Source organism: Myxine glutinosa, chromosome 1 (genome assembly GCF_964187855.1).
Source record: "Myxine glutinosa chromosome 1, kmMyxGlut1.1, whole genome shotgun sequence".
Classification (NCBI taxonomy): domain Eukaryota; kingdom Metazoa; phylum Chordata; class Myxini; order Myxiniformes; family Myxinidae; genus Myxine; species Myxine glutinosa.
In genome coordinates, this window is record NC_136261.1 from 240,261,737 (window position 1) to 240,284,791 (window position 23,055).

At 39.6% G+C, this 23,055-nt stretch overlaps 1 protein-coding gene across 1 annotated transcript; it reads right to left on the reverse strand.

Moving 5' to 3' along the window:
* Positions 1-1,777: 1,777 nt before the first annotated feature.
* LOC137419378 (melatonin receptor type 1B-A) lies at positions 1,778-16,496 on the reverse strand. The gene is made up of 5 exons (XM_068105455.2): positions 16,150-16,496; positions 15,024-15,184; positions 10,792-10,997; positions 10,486-10,692; positions 1,778-2,655 (listed from the first exon to the last, which is right to left on the reverse strand). The coding sequence occupies exons 1-5, from the start codon at positions 16,331-16,333 to the stop codon at positions 2,235-2,237; spliced, it is 1,179 nt and encodes a 392-aa protein (XP_067961556.1). The 5' UTR covers positions 16,334-16,496; the 3' UTR covers positions 1,778-2,234.
* Between the last annotated feature and the right edge of the window lie 6,559 nt (positions 16,497-23,055).

The window sequence follows — 23,055 nt, forward strand, 5'->3', positions numbered from 1 at the left end:
TTTTGCGCACACACATCCCCGGCAGACGACAGGATGGTGAGAAAAGCTGACGCATAGCAAAACCTTTTCCGGTGAACGAAGCTCGAGGTTCAAAATGGCCGACGGCTCTTACTTGAGTCGAAGCGACCTGGCGAGGATTCTTCGGAACCTCAACGCCTATACCTGACTATGCAGGTTTATCAATCCTCCAGCGATAACACCTATCGCAGGAAATTCCTTTCAAGGAAACTCAAAGTTCACTCGCGACTTTCGTTCGATCACGCTCGCTACGGAGCTTCAAGACACGCATCTTCTCCGACTTTTTTTCGTCACGCCATCCCCTCTCTCCTTCTTCTTCTTCCTCCTCATCATCATCGTCTGGTTCCGGTTTAATTTAAAACATTAATTCTTTTTACCTTTTGAAAACAGTTCATAAACAATAAACCTTTGGAAGACAATAATAGAACATAGAATCAGAAATATTTCAAGTGGAGGAAAACCCCAACAACGGAAGTGACGAATCCGTAACAGTTAGTCATAACCAAGTCTAGAAGTGAAGATGCTCCATTGACTGAGATCCGGATCGGGAAATTGACAGATTGTGTCAGTTCCAGTGAGTCACAGACGTCCTTTGCTGAGGTGCCATGACTGGTGAGAGAGGAACCCACACCCAGCCAGCTGGCATGATGACAGTTGAAGTCGCCACATATGAGGTAGAGATATATTTCGTGACTATATATATTTAGTGACTCAATGTGCAAATGCTGTTCAATTTTCAAGTCAATCGGATAAAAAATTGCGATTTTAGAAATCTGACCTCCAGATGACCTGATGATGATGAAGCTTCATCATGATGGGTTTGGAATTGTGACCTGTAGGCGAGTGACAAACAGGCAAACAAACAGACAGAATAACAAACGCAACCGACCAATATATTTGAAAAATCTTCGATTTTGCAAGTACTGTAATAAAATATCAACTTATCCTTAATGACAATGTCCTTGTAAGTTACTCTTGCTACTTTAATGGCCTCAATTGTTACTACCTTATTGTGGGGTCAGCCTGGAAACTTTTTTGACCCAAGTCTTTCACGAACAGACTGACACGGTCTGTTGTTCCACTGCTGCTGCTTTGGGCAGAAATTTGTCGTTTGTCCCATCATCAGAGGAGATAGCATGCCAGCGATAACTTACCTCCTCTTCACAAAGACACCTTTGGATCTTCAACGTCTATATCAAATACCAGCAGATGGGACATTCGGCTTGACCTTCCATCTGAGGGGCGGAGCACTTTGTGATTCAACGTTCTACCTGCGAAGCACCAAAACCGAGGGTAGACAGGTCAAAGGTAAGTACGTTACCTCTGCATCATCCTGTCGGAATATTAATTCACAGTACACATTTGATGTATGAATTCAGAGTATCCCGGGAAGTGACAGTAGTGACGGCACTTCCCCCGAATTCAGTGGCTGTGTTAAGTGTTTGTCTTGTTGGTTGTTATCTCCATTTTGAAGGTGGAATGGAGCCCTCCCAGGTCTCAAAGTATCCACCTCCATGTGTTTGTGTGTATACACACATGAGTGTGTGCACGTATATATGTGTGTGTGTGCATGCAAATTGCTGTTAGCTGCTATCTCCACATGTGGGTGGGTTTCAGGGGAGGGATCGGAGTGTGTGCGTGTGTGTGTGTGTGTGTGTGTGTGTTTGTGTGTGTGTCAGCTCTATTACGAGCCTTAGCCCATGCATAAAAACGAAAAAAGTAATAAATAATAAAAAAGAACCCAAAGCAAAACACCAAAGCTTGTAGAAAAAGTTTATTTTGTAAAAAATAAAAAATAAAACGAAAAAAAAGTTTATTCAATTTCACTTTTATGAATTTTTACATTGGTTATTCACTTATCTTTAGCAACTGTTTTTATTCATAGATATACATGTCGATTTAAGCCAAAGAAGTGATGTACATGGATACTTTTTCAATATGGCACTATGAAGCCAAGCTTCTTCAATTTATCCATCATTTAGGATTGTTGATAAAAAACGTTGTCGAAGTTAGGAAAAGGCTAAGTATTAGCGGTCTCAGGTAAATAATAAAAAGTAACCTTGGGTTGTTTGTACAAACTCTTCAATTAGGATGGCGAGAGCTGAGATTCTTCTGTCTGCAGCCTCGTCAATATACCTGGTAAACATTGCTGTAATTTGCTTCTTATCCATTTCAAATAAACCAATTATAAATATACAAGTATCCGCAATCCCTGCTCAGGTGAACTCTGAGTGGGAGGTCGATGCTGTGCATCGAAGGCATCTCCGCAACCTGTGCCACTTTTCCTTGAGGACCTCCTGTAGATTCCGACTGACACTCAGGTAGGCGAAAGGGTTTACGATGGCCAAGAGGAAGGGCAGCCAAACCGTGATAATTATGACGCAGTGAGGGATCACCACCCATTCTTTCAGCATGCACACCACCATACAAGGCAATGAACACACCATCCGGAGAATCATGATGAACATAAACTTCAGTTGCACACAGCGTGTGCTGCACATTACGCCTCCCACTGACCCCTTCGCAGGGAAATTCGCAGGAAGTGGGATGGCTGGAGAATTCTTTATTTCTGACGTTGTCTCAACCTGGAGATGAGGATTTTCCAATTCCATGACGAGGTTTGAACAGTCTGGTCTCCTGCACAACATGGAGTCAACAATTACCTTAAATTATTTTAAAATGATGACAGAAGAACCCTCATTCAAGCAACTTCCAGTCTTTAAAACGGCATAAAGAATAAAAACATTCCACCATCTTTTCAATCCCTATTAAAACGAGCTCACCCAACCATCTTATTGTAGGTTTCTCTCATTTTGTAACGGTACTCTGCCATCTTCATAAAGGGTGAGTGCATTGGCAAGCGCAACAGTGAAATTATACGAATTCAAATTTTTGTACACCGCTCCTTTCCTATGCCATCTCCAGGCATTGCAAAACGTCATTGCCAGGCACCAAAGGGGGCTCGGCAGTGACGTACGCTGAAAGGGAGTACTCAGTTTTCACTCTGATTGTTGGACACCGCTCCTTTCCTATGCCATCTCCAGGCATTGCAAATCGTCAATTGCCGGGCACCGAAGGGGGCTCGGCAGTGACGCACGCTGAAAGGGAGTACTCAGTTTTCACTCTGATTGTTGGACACCGCTCCTTTCCTATGCCATCTCCAGGCATTGCAAAACGTCATTGCCAGGCACCGAAGGGGGCTCGGCAGTGACGCACGCTGAAACGGAGTACTCAGTTTTCACTCTGATTGTTGGACACCGCTCCTTTCCTATGCCTATCTCCAGGCATTGCAAATCGTCAATTGCCGGGCACCGAAGGGGGCTCGGCAGTGACGCACGCTGAAAGAGAGTACCCAGTTTTCACTCTGTTTGTTTGTTTTCTTTCTTTCTTGTTTGTTTGTTTGTTTGTCCGGGCGATATCTCAGCCATCCTTTGAGTTAGGAAGCTGAAATTTCGGCACAATAGTGAGCAAGTCCTTTGTCAAAAGGATATTTTTTGTTTTTTGATTAATCAATTAATTGAGGAGTTATTTAATTATTAGCGATTAATTAAGTACTTATTTAATTAATCAAATTTCCTTTCTCTTCTGACCATTAACTCAGGCACCTTTTGAGTTAGGAAGCTGATATTTGGACATGCCAATGACCAGGTGATTTGGCTGCAAAGGCTATTTTTGATTTATTAATTCATCAATTAATCAATTAATCGATTAATTATTTAATTATTTGATTAATGACCCAAATTTTTTTTTTTTTTAAGTTACAGATTCTGATGAAATGGTGGTGGTTTATGTGTTCTCTGACCGAATTGATTAATAATTTAATTTTTTTATGATTATTATTTATTTATTTTCATTATTAATCATTTATTTATCTTCTTTCTCATTTGGCCAATATCTCAGGCACCTTTTGAGCTCAGTAGCTAATATTTGGACATGAGTGACCAAGTGATGTGGCTATCAAGGATATTTTAGATTTATTGATAAATCAATTAATCAATTAATTATTTAATTATTCGATTAATTACTGAAAAAAAAAAAATATTCCAGTTACAGATTCTGATGAAATGGTGGTGGTTGATGTGTTCTTTGACCGAATTGATTGATAATTTAATTTTTTAATGATTATTATTTATTTATTTTCATTATTAATCATTTATATATTTTCTTTCTCATTTGGCCAATATCTCAGGCACCTTTTGAGCTGGGAAGCTAATATTTGGACATGACAGTGACCACGTGATGTAGCTATCAAGGATATTTTTGATTTATTGATTAATCATTTAATCGATTCATTATTTATTGATTAATCGATGAATTACTTATTGATTAATCAATTAATTATGTAATTTTTTATCAATGACTTATTTGATTAAATTTCTAAAAGATACATCTTCGGATGAAGCACTAGTGGTTTTGTTATGCGATTAGCGAATTGATTAAGAAAATATTTTGTGATAATCTTTTATTGATTTTAATTAGACAATTAATCAATCAATTAGTGTACACCTTTCCCTCCCAATGCAGCCTCTATGAGCTGCACTGCGGTATTGCAGGGCGCCGGAGGCGCCCCGGCAATGCCGCGCTGTAGCATATTTAATTATTTGGCATGGGGGCGGTGTACTTTGAATGTATCTGTACTTGTTTTCTTTCTTGTTTTCTTTCTTTCTTTCTTGCTTGTTTGTTTGTTTGTCCGGGCGATATCTCAGCCATCCTTTGAGCTAGGAAGCTGAAATTTCGGCACAATAGTGAGCAAGTCCTTTGTCAAAAACAGTATTTTTGTTTTTTGATTAATCAATTAATTGAGGAGTTATTTAATTATTAGCGATTAATTAAGTACGTATTTAATTAATCAAATTTCCTTTCTCTTCTGACCATTAACTCAGGCACCTTTTGAGTTAGGAAGCTGATTTTTGGACATGCCAATGACCAGGTGATTTGGCTGCAAAGGCTATTTTTGATTTATTAATTAATCAATTAATCAATTAATCGATTAATTATTTAATTATTCCATTAATGACTAAAAAAAATTTTTTTTTAAAGTTACAGATTCTGATGAAATGGTGGTGGTTTATGTGTTCTCTGAATGAATTGATTAATAATTTAATTTTTTTATGATTATTATTTATTTATTTTCATTATTAATCATTTATTTATTTTCTTTCTCATTTGGCTAATATCTCAGGCACCTTTTGAGCTCGGAAGCTAATATTTGGACATGAGTGACCAAGTGATGTGGCTATCAAGGATATTTTTGATTTATTGATTCATCAATTAATCAATTAATCGATTAATTATTTAATTATTCGATTAATTACTGAAAAAAAAAATTCAGTTACACATTCTTATGAAATGGTGGTGGTTTATGTGTTCTGTGACCGAATTATTTAATAATTTAATTTTTTAATGATTATTATTTATTTATTTTCTTTCTCATTTGGCCAATATCTCAGGCACCTTTTGAGCTCGGAAGCTAATATTTGGACATGAGTGACCAAGTGATGTGGATATCAAGGATATTTTTGATTTATTGATTAATCATTTAATCGATTAATTATTTATTGATTAATTGATTAATTATTGATTAATCAATTAATTATTTAATTTTTCATTATTGACTTATTTAGTTAAATTTCTAAAAGATACATCTTCAGAAGAAGCACTAGTGGTTTAGTTATGCTATTAGCCAATTGATTAAGAAAATATTTTGTGATAATCTTTTATTGATTTTAATTATACAATTAATCAATCAATTAGTGCACACCTCTCCCTCCCAATGCAGCCTCAATGAGCTGCACTGCCGTACTGCCGGGCGCCGAGGCGCCCTGGCAATGCCGCGCTGTAGGATATTTAATTATTTCGCATAGGGGCGGTGTACTTTGAATGTATTTGTACTTCTTGTACACCGCACCTTTCCTATGCCATCTCCAGGCATTGCAAATCGTCATTGCTGGGCACCGAAGGGGGCTCGGCAGTGACACACGCTGAAAGGGAGTACACAGTTTTCACTCTGTTTGTTGTACACCGCACCTTTCCTATGCCATCTCCAGGCATTGCAAATCGTCATTGCTGGGCACCGAAGGGGGCTCGGCAGTGACGCACGCTGAAAGGGAGTACTCAGTTTTCACTCTCGTTGTTTGTTTGTTTGTTTTCTTGCTTTCTTGTTTTCTTGTCCGGACGATATCTCAGCCATCCTTTGAGCTAGGAAGCTGAAATTTCGGCACAATAGTGAGCAAGTCCTTCTTCAAAAACGATATTTTTTGTTTTTTGAATAATAAATTAATTAAGGAGTTATTTAATTATTAGCGATTAATTAAGTACTTATTTAATTAATCAAATTTCCTTCTCTTCTGACCATTAACTCAGGCACCTTTTGAGTTAGGAAGCTGATATTTGGACATGTCAATGACCAGGTGATTTGGCTGCAAAGTCTATTTTTGATTTATTAATTAATCAATTAATCAATTAATCGATTAATTATTTAATTATTCGATTAATGACTAAAATTTGTTTTTTTAAGTTACAGATTCTGATGAAATGGTGGTGGTTTATGTGTTCTCTGACCGAATTGATTAATAATTTAATTTTTTTATGATTATTATTTATTTATTTTCATTATTAATCATTTATTTATTTTCTTTCTCATTTGGCCAATATCTCAGGCACCTTTTGAGCTCGGCTGCTAATATTTGGACATGAGTGACCAAGTGATGTGGCTATCAAGGATATTTTTGATTTATTGATTAATCATTTAATCGATTAATTATTTATTGATTAATTGATTAATCAATTAATTATTTAATTTTTTATTAATGACTTATTTAATTCAATTTCTAAAAGATACATCTTCGGATGAAGCACTTGTGGTTTAGTTATGCTATTAGCCAATTGATTAAGAAAATATTTTGTGATAATCTTTTATTGATTTTCATTATACAATTAATCAATCAATTAGCGTACACCTCTCCCTCCCAATGCAGCCTCTGTGAGGTGCACTGTGGTATTGCGGGGCGCCCGAGGCGACCCGGCAATGCCGCGCTGTAGGATATTTAATTATTTGGCATGGGGGCAGTGTACTTTGAATGTATCTGTACTTGTTGTACACCGCACCTTTCCTATGCCATCTCCAGGCATTGCAAATCGTCATTGCTGGGCACCAAAGGGGGCTCGGCAGTGACGCACGCTGAAAGGGAGTACTCAGTTTTCACTCTGGTTGTTTTCTTTCTTGCTTTCTTTCTTTCTTGTTTTCTTGTTTTCTTGTCCGGACGATATCTCAGCCATCTTTTGAGCTTGGAAGCTGAAATTTCGGCACAGTAGTGAGCAAGTCCTTTGTCAAAAACGTTATTTTTTGTTTTTTGATTAATCAATTAATTGAGGAGTTATTTAATTATTAGCGATTAATTAAGTACTTATTTAATTAATTAAATTTCCTTTCCCTTCTGACCATTAACTCAGGCACCTTTTGAGTTAGGAAGCTGATATTTGGACATGCCAATGGCCAGATGATTTGGCTGCAAAGGCTATTTTTGATTTATTAATTAATCAATCAATTAATCGATTAATTATTTAATTATTCAATTAATGACTTTTTTTTTTTTTTTTTTTTTAGTTACAGATTCTGATGAAATGGTGGTGGTTTATGTGTTCTCTGACCGAATTGATTAATAATTTAATTTTTTTATGATTATTATTTATTTATTTTCATAACTAATCATTTATTTATTTTCTTTCTCATTTGGCCAATATCTCAGGCACCTTTTGAGCTCGGAAGCTAATATTTGGACATGAGTGACCAAGTGATGTGGCTATCAAGGATATTTTTGATTTATTGAATCATCAATTAATCAATTAATCGATTAATTATTTAATTATTCGATTCATTACTAAAAAAAAATTTTTTTTTCAGTTACAGATGCTGATGAAATGGTGGTGGTTTATGTGTTCTGTGACCGAATTGATTAATAATTTAATTTTTTAATGATTATTATTTGTTTATTTTCATTATTAATCATTTATTTATTTTATTTCTCATTTGGCCAATATCTCAGGCACCTTTTGAGCTGGGAAGCTAATATTTGGACATGACAGTGACCAAGTGATGTGGCTATCAAGGATATTTTTGATTTATTGATTAATCATTTAATCGATTAATTATTTATTGGTGAATCAATTAATTATTTAATTTTTTATTAATGACTTATTTAATTAAATTTCTAAAAGATACATCTTCGGATGAAGCACGAGTGGTTTAGTTATGCTCTTAGCCAATTGATTAAGAAAATAATTTGTGATAATCTTTTATTGATTTTAATTATACAATTAATCAATGAATTAGCATACACCTCTCCCTCCCAAAGCAGCCTCGATGAACTGCACTGCTGTATTGCCGGGCGCCGGAGGTGTCCCGGCAATGCCGCGCTGTAGGATATTTAATTATTTGGCATGGGGCGGTGTACTTTGAATGTATGTGTACTTGTTTGTTTTCTTTCTTGTTTTCTTTCTTGTTTTCTTGTTTGTTTGTCCGGACGATATCTCAGCCATCCTTTGAGCTAGAAAACTGAAATTTCGGCACAGTAGTGAGCACGTCCTTTGTCAAAAACGGTATTTTTTGTTTTTTGAATAATCAATTAATTGAGGAGGAGAGAGAGAGAGGAGAGATGGAAAATCCCTGGCTTCCCCACCAATCAGCAAGGCCCAGCCATCCTTGCATGCACATGTGTCAAGCAAAAGGGTCTAACTTTTGCATCACATGCACTTGTGCTGTGTGCACCTATGTGACACCTGACACATCCACCCATTACTTCAGCCTTTTCATCCCACGCACAAAGTGAGAAGCAGGGTTAAGCAATTGGCTCACTTTGTCTGTCTGTCTGTGTATGATCGATCGAGGAACTATTTAATTCCAATTTAATGTTATATTTTGAACACGATAGAACACAGATCGGAAAATGAATCGGACCAAGCACCTGCACTTTGGCTCTGAATTCTGCATGTTGAGCAGATGCACAGGGAGGAGCAAGGTAATTTTATTAGTCTGTCTGCCTGTCTGGCAGTCAAATAAAATTGGAAATCATTCAAAAACAGGAAACTTCCTGTTTTTAGTGACGTTATAGGGGACACGAACGACAGGCATGAATAATTAATTTAACGTGTTAAACAAGGTGGTGGAAAAGATACTGCAGTAAACTTCCAATTGATTTTCGTACAGTTTTTAAATCCTTCATTTTATTTAATTTTAATTACATATTTGAACATTGAAGAACACAAATAGTCTTCTTGCCACCTCCAAAAATCTACAGTTTAGCAGTACTTGGAGAAAATAATAATATGTTATTTAGGAAATAGGAAATGTAGATTGTCCTTGGTAACGCAAAGCAAGAGTTTAAACCCTTCCCATTTCCTTTTTCTCAAGACTGTGTGGGGTAGGTGAGGTGTTCTATGAACTCTCCCGTTACCGTCGACTATAAAAAATACAAATAACCACCTTTAGAGGCCATTTTTCCCCGCAAGCGGGGGTTGGCCTTTTTCGGGAACCGTGGTTGTTGTTGTTTTTCGGTCCCCTTTTTGAAGCAATGTTTTACGGCCGGATGCCCTTCCTGACGCCAACCCTTTTTGCCGCCTTTAACGACAAACAGGGAATTACCAGTGAACTGGTACTCAATTAGCCGACCTCGGAAGGATGACAGGCTGAGTCAACCCCCCTGGCGTTAATTCAGCGATCGACCGGGATTCAGAACCCAGGATCCTAGGATCCTAAGCCATTTGTTTATCTGTTTGTCCGCACAGAATAAATATGATTTTCTCTGCAACCGTTGGTCCGATTGACAGGAAATTCTCACCATAGGTGAAACTCAACCTTTAGAATTTTTAAAATGATAATTATGACGTCATAGGTCACGTGGTTCGGCCGCCATCTTGGAAGAATCGAAAAACTTTGCACCTCTATATCTCCGAAAGCGCTGAATTGAAAAAATTGAGACATGGCTCATTTTAAAGAACTCTCCATGGTGAAAAAATATGTTAATGATGATGTCATAGGTGCCTCCGTTATGACGTCATAATTCGACAAATTCAAAACTTCATGCTATCAAGATGAAATTTATTGAGCGTCATGTCGGCATAAATTGGTGGAGAAAAAATAATATTGATGACGTCATCTGTCAAGTGGTTCCGCCGCCATATTTGTTTTACCACAAAAGCCTTAAAAACCACTGAAAATACATCCTGGCGAGGGTTTGCAATCTCCGATAGCTCTTTCTTGTTTTCACTGCATTTGACATGCCTCTTCCAATATTTTGTTGAGAATATTCGTTTTCCTTATCTTTCCTCTGATGCAGACAAACTCAAATGTTTTCCATCGTGACTTTTTACACGTGTACTAAAGCCAAACAAACAGCCATCTACAGTCAGCCTGTTATCGTTTGTGATTGTATTGGCTTTGAAGATAAAAGTATAAGTGGGCAGCCTTACCGTGCTGGGTTGGCTAGTATCTGTGCACGAATGTCCCTGATCTTCTGGGCATGTAAGTGAGCCACACGTAGCAAGCGGCCATATGTATAAAACATGGCAAATGCTGGAGCCAAGTACAGGGAGACCCAAAAGGCAATTGAATACGACAGACTAGCTGACCACATCGTGACGCAGGTGAACGCCTCTGGTAGGTATTCATACGTGCCCCTGAGGGATTGGAGGAAAGCATCAGGTTGGACTTACATTTTGCCTTGTAATGTCATGCACGCAGTGCAATTTCATTATCATTCACTCTTTCAGCCATACCAGCCTAGAAGTGGTGGACAGCTACCGAGTGCCGCTGTGAGCCAGATTCCGAAGACCATAAGAGTGATGCGGCATGGTTTGGCATGACGCGGATACACCAGACAGTGCATGATGAAATGATAGCGGTCTTGCGCTATGGCGACAAGGCCCAACATTGCAGACACGTTCGCCAAGGATGCCATAAAACCAACCACACAGCACATCTCCTGCAGGGGAAGTCAAAAGTCATTTCCAAAAATTGCTTGCAGTATTTGTGAATAAATCGATAGTGAAGAATTGTGCATATTCCATGAGGATAAAAAACAAGTAGTCAAATGTTTTATAAATATGGCAACTAACCATAATCAGTTGTCTAACCATGTGGCGAAAACAACAACTACCAATTACATGACTAAAACATAACTTTCATCATTCATGCAGCACATAGCTAATCGTCTGCCTTTTTTGTATACATAATCGAGGTTCATATGAGCTACACATAGAATATATTATAAAGGGAGTGGGAGACAAGATGGGGAGAGAGAGGGAAGCACACAAGTACAAAATTAGAGAAGAGGGACATCGAGAGATCTGTGGGAGGGAGAGGGCTGGGGTGGGGTACATGGGATAAATAAGCTGGACACTACAGGGAATTTCAGGAAAGAAAACAGGGAATTTGAAGGAGGTGGGTTTGGAGTGGATTAACGGGGGTAGAGAAAATCAAGGTTTTGGATGGGGGAAGATAAGAGATGGTGGTGAACAGCTGTTTTGAAGACCTGGAGGGAGGAGTGGGATTGAAGAGAGTGAGGGAGTTTGTTCCAGAGGCTTTGTCTTTGACGCAGCGTCACCTGTAGGTTAAGACATTACGTATGGGCAAATAAAAACAATGGCCTCCTGGGATCAAAGGTTATCATGGGATCTGTAACGTCTGCAAGTAAATGCTATCAGACACTACAGCTGGCTCAACTTCCCCTCCAAAGGGGCAACAAACTGATGCAACACCATGCCCAAACACCCCTGATGACACTTTTAGTTTAGCTAATAATAAAGTCCAGACGAGAAAGACCAAGGAAAGCTACTTTTTATATGTATAAGCACATCTGCCTCAATAGAACAGTCGAAATTGTCTAAACACAAGACAACCGTGTCTGTAATGATAAGGCCATCTGATCAGGTTGTTATCATTACTGATAACGTCGTTTGACCAGTCTTGGTGGCATAATGGTTTGGGCATCCGCTCTGTGTCTGGGCGGTCGTGATTCGAACCTTGGCCGAGTCATACTAAAGACTTTAAAATTTACAAGCTGCTGCCTTGCTTGATGCTCATCATTTAGGATAGAGCACGGACAAACAAGCCAGAGGTTGGTAATATAAAGCCGCCAGCACAGGCTTTTATGGGCCTAATAGTCCGTTTGCCACCCAAATATGTTCTGTACTAAACCTTGTTCTCATGAGAAGTGTATTGTTTTTTGATGGTTTCATACTCGAATGGGTCTATAGAAAAGACTTAGCTTGGTTGCCGGAATGTCAACCTTGGGGAACTCCGATAATTGGCATAAATCCAAGATGGCCGCCGCGGACGGAGGTGGAAAATAACTTTTCAACCAATCAACCTTCCATCACGTGTGATACATTTTTTCCGTATAATTTCGATGTGAGGATTCGATATCTGAGGTCAATTGTGTGATTTGGGGTCAGATTCAGGGTCAAAGGTCAAGTTAAAGGTCATTTTCGGCCAATAAATTATTAATATAATAATAATTGCATTTTCAGAACGAGGGTGGTCAAGTGTGTATTCATTAACGGCGATCACTCCCATTCATCATCAGAGCCGAATGCAAGATCAAGATGATCAGTTTCCTCGTCATTTACCACATCTGCTTCTCCTTCCTCTTCCACTTCATCTTGGTCTTCGTCTCCTGTCGTGAAGGGGTTCAAGCAAGCTTCACTAGAAACACAAGCGCAGTACACAGTGCATGATATCTTTCCATGGTGACATCTGCAACGTTCACTGCCGCACGCCTTCCCCGCCACCTTACAGCTGTACCGCACTACATCCATGAGATCTTGGGGTCCTGGGGGCTGATCAGAGGTTGCTGGTACTGGGGTGCCATCTTTGATTTCCCACCCATACTTCGTGATGTCAAGTTCAGGTGGAGCTGGTCAGTAGATTTGGCAAGTATAGTCTGCAGATGAGTGCGCAAGATGTGCAGGAAGAGATTTTGGTCTGTTGGTGGTAGCGACATGATCTTGAGCAGCTTTCCAACCTTCTTTGTGTACATATGGTACCTCGCCTCACTCATAGTGGTCCCCTGTTGCTGACCATATAGAGCACAGAAGAACGCCTGTCCTGCTTCCATGAGCTGTGCATGGGTGGCATCAAGCTCGCCCAAGGCTGAGTACAGGCCTGGGAGGTCGCCAGCTCTCAGGGTCTTCAGGGCCGACACCTTCCCCTTGCCGTACAGGTATGAGGTGGTATCTGAACCAGTAATGTAGTGCATTCCCAGGATCTGCAGGCACTTGGGGCCGAGTTGGGCACAGGTGGCGTTGATGTCCCAAACGGGTCCATCCCACCGCTCTATTTGCACTGTGGCCTGGATCTTGTTTCTGTACACCCAGTACACAAGCAGCACAAACACATTGGTGTCATCTGAGAGAATGCGGATCACTCGCGTGTCGGACTCGGCAGCCATGAGGAGGTACGAGATCATTGTTATGTCCGTTTTGTCATGAGTAAACACACCATTGCTAGGACTCTCCACAGTGACTCCTTCTCCAAAGTTGTAGGTACTTAGCACTTTCAACAGTTGCAGCTTGTTGTGCTTATTCCTCATGATGGCTTCTCGACTAGGAAGCGGTGTGTTGATGGTGAGGTTGTAGTTGATGGAGCCGAGGCCAGCACGTCGCATACGTTCATGGTCCTTTGCAGAAACACTGCTGTACTTATCAAAGACTAATATCTTCTTACCAGGTAGAGAGGACAACCTGGTTTTGATGGACTTACCTATGACAGATGCATTACCTTTCGATGGCCAAACAATGTGGTGAAGAAGCTGTCTCATGTCAACGATGGTGATCTTGGGTAGCCTTGGTTGTCTTGTCTTCACACACAGTTTGCGAGCCAGAGGTGCTTTGTTACCTTTCCTCAAGAAGCCATACTCGTCGATGAGTGAGGGCGGTATGAGACACAACTCGTACTGGAAAATGGGTGCTAGCTTCATGTGCCGCTGTTGTCCAACGGTCAACAGCCTGAGGAAGATAGTTTCTAGGTCGAAGATCATTTTGTCTCCAACTCTCACACCTTTCTGAATGTGTTCCATGGTCTTGATGGGGCTAGAAATGGTTCCATCGAATTCTGATGGGAGGGATGTCCGGAAATCTGCAGCGATTTTTTCGCCTATGTCGACTGATTCAGCGACATTCACCTCAGCATCAGGGGAACAGAATTTACCATTGACGATGTTGTAGAGGTGTGGTGACCCATTCTCCAATGGATGAGACAGTTTGGACAGTTCAAGCGAGATTCGACGTCGGTCATCTGCATCCATCTCTCTCCTTTTTTCCCCTCCTCCTTGTGACGTGGTCCTCTGCATGTGTAACTTGCTTCAGCTTGATCTTGTGTTCAAGGACGGTGGGATCAGGGTAGATGTGCTCCATGGTGTCAGAGATGTAGGCAGTGATGGGAAAATAATCAATCCACTCTGTAACATTTTCTGGAGATCCCTTGAGACCACCCTTTCCTATTTGAATGGCAGTTTGCTCACCAAACTGATCAGAGCCTCACGCCATTCCAGTAACCCTCTTGGTGACGACATACAAATGAATTTTATCCCAAATCACAAAACTGCCTCCAGATATCGATTCCTGAGGTCAAAAATATATGGAAAACACATATCATATGCGATTGGAAGTTAGTTGGTTAAAAAGTCATAATCCACCGCCATCCGAAGCGGCCATTTTGGATTTATGCTAATTACGGGATTTCCCCAAGTTTACTGATCTGGCAACCAAGCTAAATTTTCTCGATAGATCCATATCAATAAGAAACCATCAAAAAACAATACACTTCTCACAACAACAAGGTCATCAATCTAGCAACTAGACTATAATGGCCTACTGCTGCGTCGAAGTTCCTTGGAAGGCACTCATATTATTATTACTACTGGAGGAGTATGGAATTATATTGCAGAATGAAAGAAAAGGGCCATGAAAAGAGAAGAAAAAGATGAAAGTTAATGAATGCAAATGATCACCTTTGTCTGTAGCCAGCCATTATGACGTATTTGCTTGGGAATAAGAGACATCACAGAACCAGCAATAAGGAGGTCGCTGCAGATGAGGCTGCTCATCAATCCAAACAGTGCTGCCGGGAGACGACGTGAGGCCAAAATCAAGGACAGCAGCCCCACGTTACCTGAGAGATGCATCGACAATGTTGAAACCACGCACCCAAGACCCAAATCAATGCAAACCCATCTCGTTTATGGTTTGCGTCAACTCTTCCATGAAAATGGTTAATGCAGTTAGATTTCATGCCGAATTGCATTAGTCAAACACGAGACACCATGTTAGCAAACTAATCACGACATCAGGCCAGCCATAGACATTGATCCTGGATCAAGGTGGAGCCTTCAGAATCCTGAGTTTTCGTGTCGTTTCTAGTTTCATCATTCTAGTGAGCAGTTTTATTTCTAGTGAAGAACCTCTCCTTACAGATGGGATGATTCTTCCAAAATTACGGATGGGTTAATTCCCCCAGAATTGATATATTTTAGTATAACTCGTAAGACTCTTAAAACCTACCACTAAGTACTCTCACCAGTTTTGAACTCATTCCCTCTAGCGGTGCAGAAATGCCTAAAAGTCAAACATACAAACAAACAAACAAACAAACAAACATTTCTCGAATTTCAGATCTAAAAAGTTGGTAATCGCTGCCATTTCTAAAACAAGAGGCAAAGTCTTTCACAAAAACCTTTCCCCAAAAAAATCATCATTGTAATTCCTCCATATTCTGTCATGTGGTTTTAAACTGTTGTGCTTATTTGATCGCCACCACTAACCAGTTGCAAGCTATTGTACGCCCATTCAATCATCAAACTTACTTCTTCCTGGCAGACCCAGTTCCAAGACGTATGATCACCTCTTCTGTCATTGCATTTTCTATCACCGACGGACATAACACAATTCATCCATTTGATGTGAGATCTCTCGTATGTGAATGCTACAGATCAATTACGGTTGACCAAAACATGAAAAATCATTATTGATAAAAAAAACCTTCTAATGAATTTAAAACAATTTTTTAGGAAAAGAAATCAAAAAATAATTATTAAATTGCATCTCCTGCTCAAAAGAACAACATAAATTTAAACTCACCAGTAATAGCCATCACACTCATAACTGTGATGATCACTTCAAGAATATTTAGTGGAGGTTGTCCATACAACGAAGGGGCAAAGGAAGCGTCTCTATCTTGCGCTTCAAACTCAGGATCACCACCCTGAACTTTACAGGAGATCTCTTGAGAAGATTCATCCAAAGGAGCACAGATGTTTGGCATGGTCACTTTTCCTCATCCAAGCAACACAGATATTAGAGTTTCTTGACCATAGCTGGATGTGCTTTAGGCCAACTAGCTCTGGAAATGTGTGAAGTGTGAGTTGACAGCCACCACTATGCCCCAAGTTTGCATTGCCTCCCATCTCTCCATCAAAAATGCCCCCCACCCCTTCCATTTTCAACTGCTTTTATCCTGCTTCCAGGTAATAAGTTACCAAGGTTCACAAAGATCAAATCCAAGAAGGGAAAAATTCCATATGCCTCAATACACTTACCATCTGTTTGCAATACAACTGCACAATATAAGCCTAACAAGTCCACAAAAATCATCAAGCCATTCAAGCACAAATTGCTCAAACATGGTCAATCCACCTAGGTATCCTTCATATTGACAAGGATTTTCAACAAACGATCTCCAGAGTTCAGACCAATATGTTCTTCAATCATTATGTGTGGTTCAAAAATACATGCAACTAGAACGGCACTAGGTAGAGAGTATACCTCCGCCAGGCTGAACAACAGTTTACGTTTTGTGTCCCACTGATAGGTCGGATCTGGATCTGGATCTGAACCAAAATCGAATAGATTCGTCCTTGTCACACACCCATCCTATCTACCAAGTTTCGTCTGAATCCGTCAATAACGTTTTTGAGACGTCGTGCGATACATCGTTTTTGGCCCTATCTCTCAATGGTGAAGAATCACTTAAAAAATTATCTGATCGGGATCCGGATTCGAATCTTCACCAAAACTGAAACAATACTTGTCACACACCTAACCTGTCTACCATTTTCGGCCGAATTGGTACACAACTTTTTGAGATATCCTGTTCACAAACAAACAGACAGGCAAACAAATAAGAAAGATGTCGTGCAGAGCACGATACTTGCAAATTCCACCATTCCCCCAGAAAAAAAGGCAACATGGATACATTAAATGGAGCATTTTATTAAGATTAAAATAGATGATCTTAATCAAAGCACAGGTGAATCAGATGCAAATTGATGATTTTAGAAGTTTGACCTTGCATTGACCTTTGACATTTTTATCTAAAAAATAGATGCTATCCCAATTCAGTGATGCACCATACAATTGCTGTTTAATTTTCAAGTTAATAGGATGAAAATTGATGATTTTAGAAAATTTGACCTCAAGATGACCTTTGACCTCAAAATAAATAGGCTTATCGGTCGTGACAACCTCTACAACTTGATAAAGTTTCATGACGATCGGTTTAGAATTGTGATCTGTAAGCGATTGACAAACAGACAGACAGACAGACAGAATGAAAAATCACTAAAAAAGAGCGACACTTGGCAAAAGAGAACAAAGTAGAATGGCACTCAGTAGAGCATCCTTTTGACCTCAACAATAATTGGTGGTTGAATTCAGTGACCTGATATGCAAATAGTCTTCAAATTTTAAGTTAATCGGATGAATTTTAGAACTTCGGCCTATGTTGACCTTTTGGCCTATCTTGACCTCAAAAACAGTTAGTGGTTGGTTTCAGTAAGCTGATATGCAAATCCTATTCAGATTTCAAGTCAATCTGATGAAAATTGAGGATTTTAGATATTGGAAACAAAGTGGTTGACCTTTGGCCTATGTTGGCCTTTTGGCCTATGTTGATCTCAAAAATAGTTGGTGATTGAATTCAGTTTGCTGATATGAAAATCCCATTCAAATTCCAAGTCAATCGGATGAAAATTGAGGATTTTACAAATTTTAAAATGGTTGTTGACCTTTGGCCTATGTTGACGTTTTGGCCGATACTAATCTCAAAAATAGTGGGTGGTTGAATTCAGTTAGCTGATATGAAAATTCTATTCAAATTTGGAGTCAATCGGATGAAAATTGAAGATTTTAGAAATCTGAAAAAAGTGGTTGACCTTTAGCCTATGTTGATCTTTTGACCTTTTGACCTCAAAAATATATAGGCTTTTGTCGGACCACGAACTCTACCTTTTGGTGAAGTTTCGTGAAGATCGGTTTAAAATTGTGACCTGTAGGCAAGTATAAGTGAGCGGACATACAAACAAACACACAAACCGGAGTGATCAACATACTTGTCAAAAAATTTTTTTTTGCCAAGTAACAAACACAAATGAAAAATCACTCAGAGTGAAATGGTTGTGTTCAAAACACCTCACCACCACGTAATCCAAAACACCTCACCACCACGTAATCCAAAACACCTCACCACCACGTAATCCAAAACACCTCACCACCACATAATCCAAAACACCTCACCACCACGTAATCCAAAACACCTCACCACCACATAATCCAAAACACCTCACCACCACATAATCCAAAACACCTCACCACCACGTAATCCAAAACACCTCACCACCACGTAATCCAAAACACCTCACCACCACGTAATCCAAAACACCTCACCACCACGTAATCCAAAACACCTCACCACCACGTAATCCAAAACACCTCACCACCACATAATCCAAAACACCTCACCACCACGTAATCCAAAACACCTCACCACCACATAATCCAAAACACCTCACCACCACGTAATCCAAAACACCTCACCACCACGTAATCCAAAACACCTCACCACCATGTAATCCAAAACACCTCACCACCACGTAATTCAAACACCTCACCACCACGTAATTCAAAACACCTCACCACCACGTAATTCAAAACACCTCACCACCACGTAATTCAAAACACCTCACCACCATGTAATTCAAAACACCTCACCACCACGTAATTCAAAACACCTCGCCACCACGTAATTCAAAACACCTCACCACCACGTAATTCAAAACACCTCACCACCACGTAATTCAAAACACCTCACCACCACGTAATTCAAAACACCTCACCACCACGTAATTCAAAACACCTTGCCACCACGTAATTCAAAACACCTCGCCACCACGTAATTCAAAACACCTCACCACCACCTAATCCAAAACCCCTCACCACCACGTAATCCAAAACACCTCACCACCACGTAATTCAAAACACCTCACCACCAAGTAATTCAAAACACCTCACCACCACGTAATCCAAAACACCTCACCACCACGTAATTCAAAGCACCTCACCACCATGTAATTCAAAACGCCTCACAGCCCTGCGAGAGAGAATTTTGAAAGCATGTGTTACAATCAGTCAGATATTCCTATTAAGTGCATAAGTTGTACTTCAAGAGATTTTGAAAGAAGAAGAAGATTTATTGCGAAATGGGCCTCGCCACCTAGCCGATAACTTTCCCGGGGCCCGTCCCACAATTTTTGTTTTAGAGGTTTACTCCTATCTTTCACCGTTCAGGAGATTAGCGGGTGCAGACAAACAAAAAACAAACAAACAAAAACTTTCTTTTATATATATAGATACATATATGCAGTACATATATAATACAACTTTATCTGTGCCTTTCCACAACTTTATCCCAGAGGTCTTTTGAAAGGTCATTGGTGCTCATGTTTGAGTCTTTCCTGTGAAATGCACGACCCAGCAGATGAAACCTCACCAGCAGATGCAGGAGCAGCTGATTACCTCCACCACCAAAGGTGGATGGAGGTGATGTTTTCACCTCTGTCTGTTTGTCTGTCCGTTTGTTTGTTTGTGAAAAAAAATCTCAAAAATTTGTGGACGGATTCGGACGAAATTTGGCAGAGATGTAGCGTATGTCACAAGGACGTAATGATTAGATTTTGGTGAAGATCCGGATTCGGATCCGGCTAGTAGAATTTTAAAGTGATTCTTCACCATTGGCAGATCGGGCCAAAAACGATACATAGCAGGATATCTCAAAAAGTTGTGGACGGATTTGGACGAAACTTAGTGGACTGGTTGGGTGTCTGACAAGGACAAATAGATTCGATTTTGTTGAAGATCTGAATATGGATTCGGATATGAGGATTATTTAATTTTTTAAATGATTCTTCACCATTGGGAGATAGAGCCAAAAACTATACATTGCCGGATATCTCAAAAAGTTATCCAGCTAGTAGAATTTTTAAGTGATTCTTCACCATTCATTGAGTGAAATGGCCAACCAGGTGGAGGTGTGCTCTCTACTGAGTGCCGTTCTAGTTTATTCTGGAATAATCAGAATCACTGCAATTTCACACAGGTGGAGGCCAATTAACTTGATGTGTAATTTTTAAGGTGATTGGTTACACCTGAGCTAATTTACAAAAGCTATTACAAGGGGGATGGGGGTGGACACTTATCCAACGAAGATATTCTCGTTTTGAATTTTCAATTTTCTGAAATTTATAGAATTTGTTTTTCACTTGGAAGTTGTGGGTTACCATGTGTAAATAAAGGTGTAAGAAGTCTGATTTAATGCATCTTCATTTCAGGCTATAAGGCAACAAAAGGTGAAATATTTGAAAGGGGGTGTAGACTTTCTATAAGCACTGTACATACTGTTTTTTATTACACAGTTTTATTACAGTTTTTAAAATTATTTATTACACAAATATGCTAACTTCAAATGCAACCATTAATTTACTAAATGTAATCTTCTCAAAGCCAAAATTAAATAATGGTTAGCTGCTACGATCATCATTCCAGATTTGGTTGCTTTAACCAGGTAACTACCATGTGTGTGCACACAAATGCACGCACCATAAATTTAACGAACACCAAGCCAGCCTCGAATCCCTCTTCACATTTATCGCTTCATTGCCAACAAATTTGCCGATTACAGCATAGTGCCCTCAAAGTGCAAGATGTGCAACATCACCACACCATTTTCATCAGACATGACGCACCGACAATGCGTATTGTACCAATATCGTTAAATGTACCGGCACAATGGAAAACAACTATGATCCTTGAAGTGCAGTTCAGCACAACACGTTTACATTAATTAACACTAGCTCTCCCACCAAAAATGCTTAATATTTGATTCTCTCATAGATCTCACAGCTGCACAATCAATCTAAGACAATCACAAACAGCTGGTATAACATGTTGGGTTAACATCACAATAAACCTCTGATAAAATCTGGCCACTACCACCTCATGCTGAGATAGACAAAAATAGCAATGGAAGAAGAAACAGAAATTACAGTGGCCTGCAAAAGTATTCACCCCCTACCAACAATGCACTGTTTAGATGAATTATATAGAAACTAAACACTGTTGTAGTTGAAGGAGGTTAGATGTCAGGAATACCTGCAAAAACATGTCCAAATCAAAATTCGCTGGTTGCAAAAGTATTCAGCCCCTTAGGTCAGTACTTTTTGGAAGCATTTTTACAGCAATGACTGTGATGAGTCTATTTGGGTGGGTCTCTACCAACTTTGCACAGTGAGATGGTGAAATATTTTCCCATTCTTCACGTGAAAATTTCTCTAGTTCTATCAAGTTTGATGGGGATCATCGATAGACTGCAATCGTCAAGTCTTGCCATAAATGTTCAATTGGGTTCAAGTCAGGACTTTGATTGGGCCACTCAAGAACATTAATTTTCCTCTCATTCAGCCACTCCAGTGTGGCTTGAGCTTTGTGCTTCGGATCATTTTCCTGCTGAAAATGTAAATCTACTACCCTGTTTCAGATTCATGGCTGACTCAAGCAGCTTTTCATCAAGGAGTATCCTGTACTTTGCACCATCCATTATCCCTTATATCCTGATGAGCTTGCCAGTCCCTGCTGATGAAAAGCAGCCCCATAACATGATGCTGCCACCACGATACGTGACAGTAGGGATGGTGTTGACTAGTGTTAGGCTTGCCCCAGATGCAACGCTTTGAATTTATACCAAAAAGTTCAATTTTTATCTCGTCTGACCACAAAACCTTTCTCCACATTCCTGCAGTATCATTAAGATGCTTTATCGCAAACTCCATACGAGCTTTTAAATGTGTCTTTTTCAGTAATGGGGTTTTCTTGCCACCTGTCCATAGAGGCCAGCTTTGTGAAGGGAACAGGATATTGTTGATTGATGAACATTGACCCCCCCAATCTCGGACATAGAGAGTCATTGCAGATCTTTCAAAGTCATTGTTGGATTTACAATGACATCCCAAACCAGTTTCCTGCTTGCCCGGCTGCTGGGTTTGGAAGAGCGACCTGATCTGGGTAGTGTCCGTGTGGTATGATACCTCTTCCACTTCATAGTAATAGATTTCACCGTACACAAAGGGATAATGACTGATTTTAAAATCTTCTTATAACCCTCTCCCGAATGGTGATTCTCCACCACTTTGCACTTCTAAATTCAATAATATTTTTTACCATAAAAACTTGAAATATGTACTTGAAATCATGTAAATATTTTGTTTGATTTAATTTCTTCACAACATATTTACATGGGTTAAAAACCACCCTATAATAGATAGGGTGGAAATGTCCCACCCTATAATACAATACTGTTTAAGGCTGGCAGGATAGCTTAAAGTGATGTGCACTCACCTTTAAACTTTTCAAATTTTGACCTATCTATATTTTTTTTTGCCAAGTAACAAACACAAATGAAAAATCACTCAGAGTGAAATGGTTGTATTCAACCATTACCAACCTGTGTGACAGTAATATAAACTGTCATCCTGGCATTTCACGGACATTGTGAGGGCCAGTGTAAGAACTATTGCTCAAATGAACTTTAAGCTGGGTGTTTCAAACTGCCAGAAATGTTAGTTGGTGGACGTAATCCACTGGCTGAGGGGGTCCCCGTGTGCATGAGATGTGCCCTAAGTTACTCTTCATAATATTGAAGTAGACCATGAGACATAT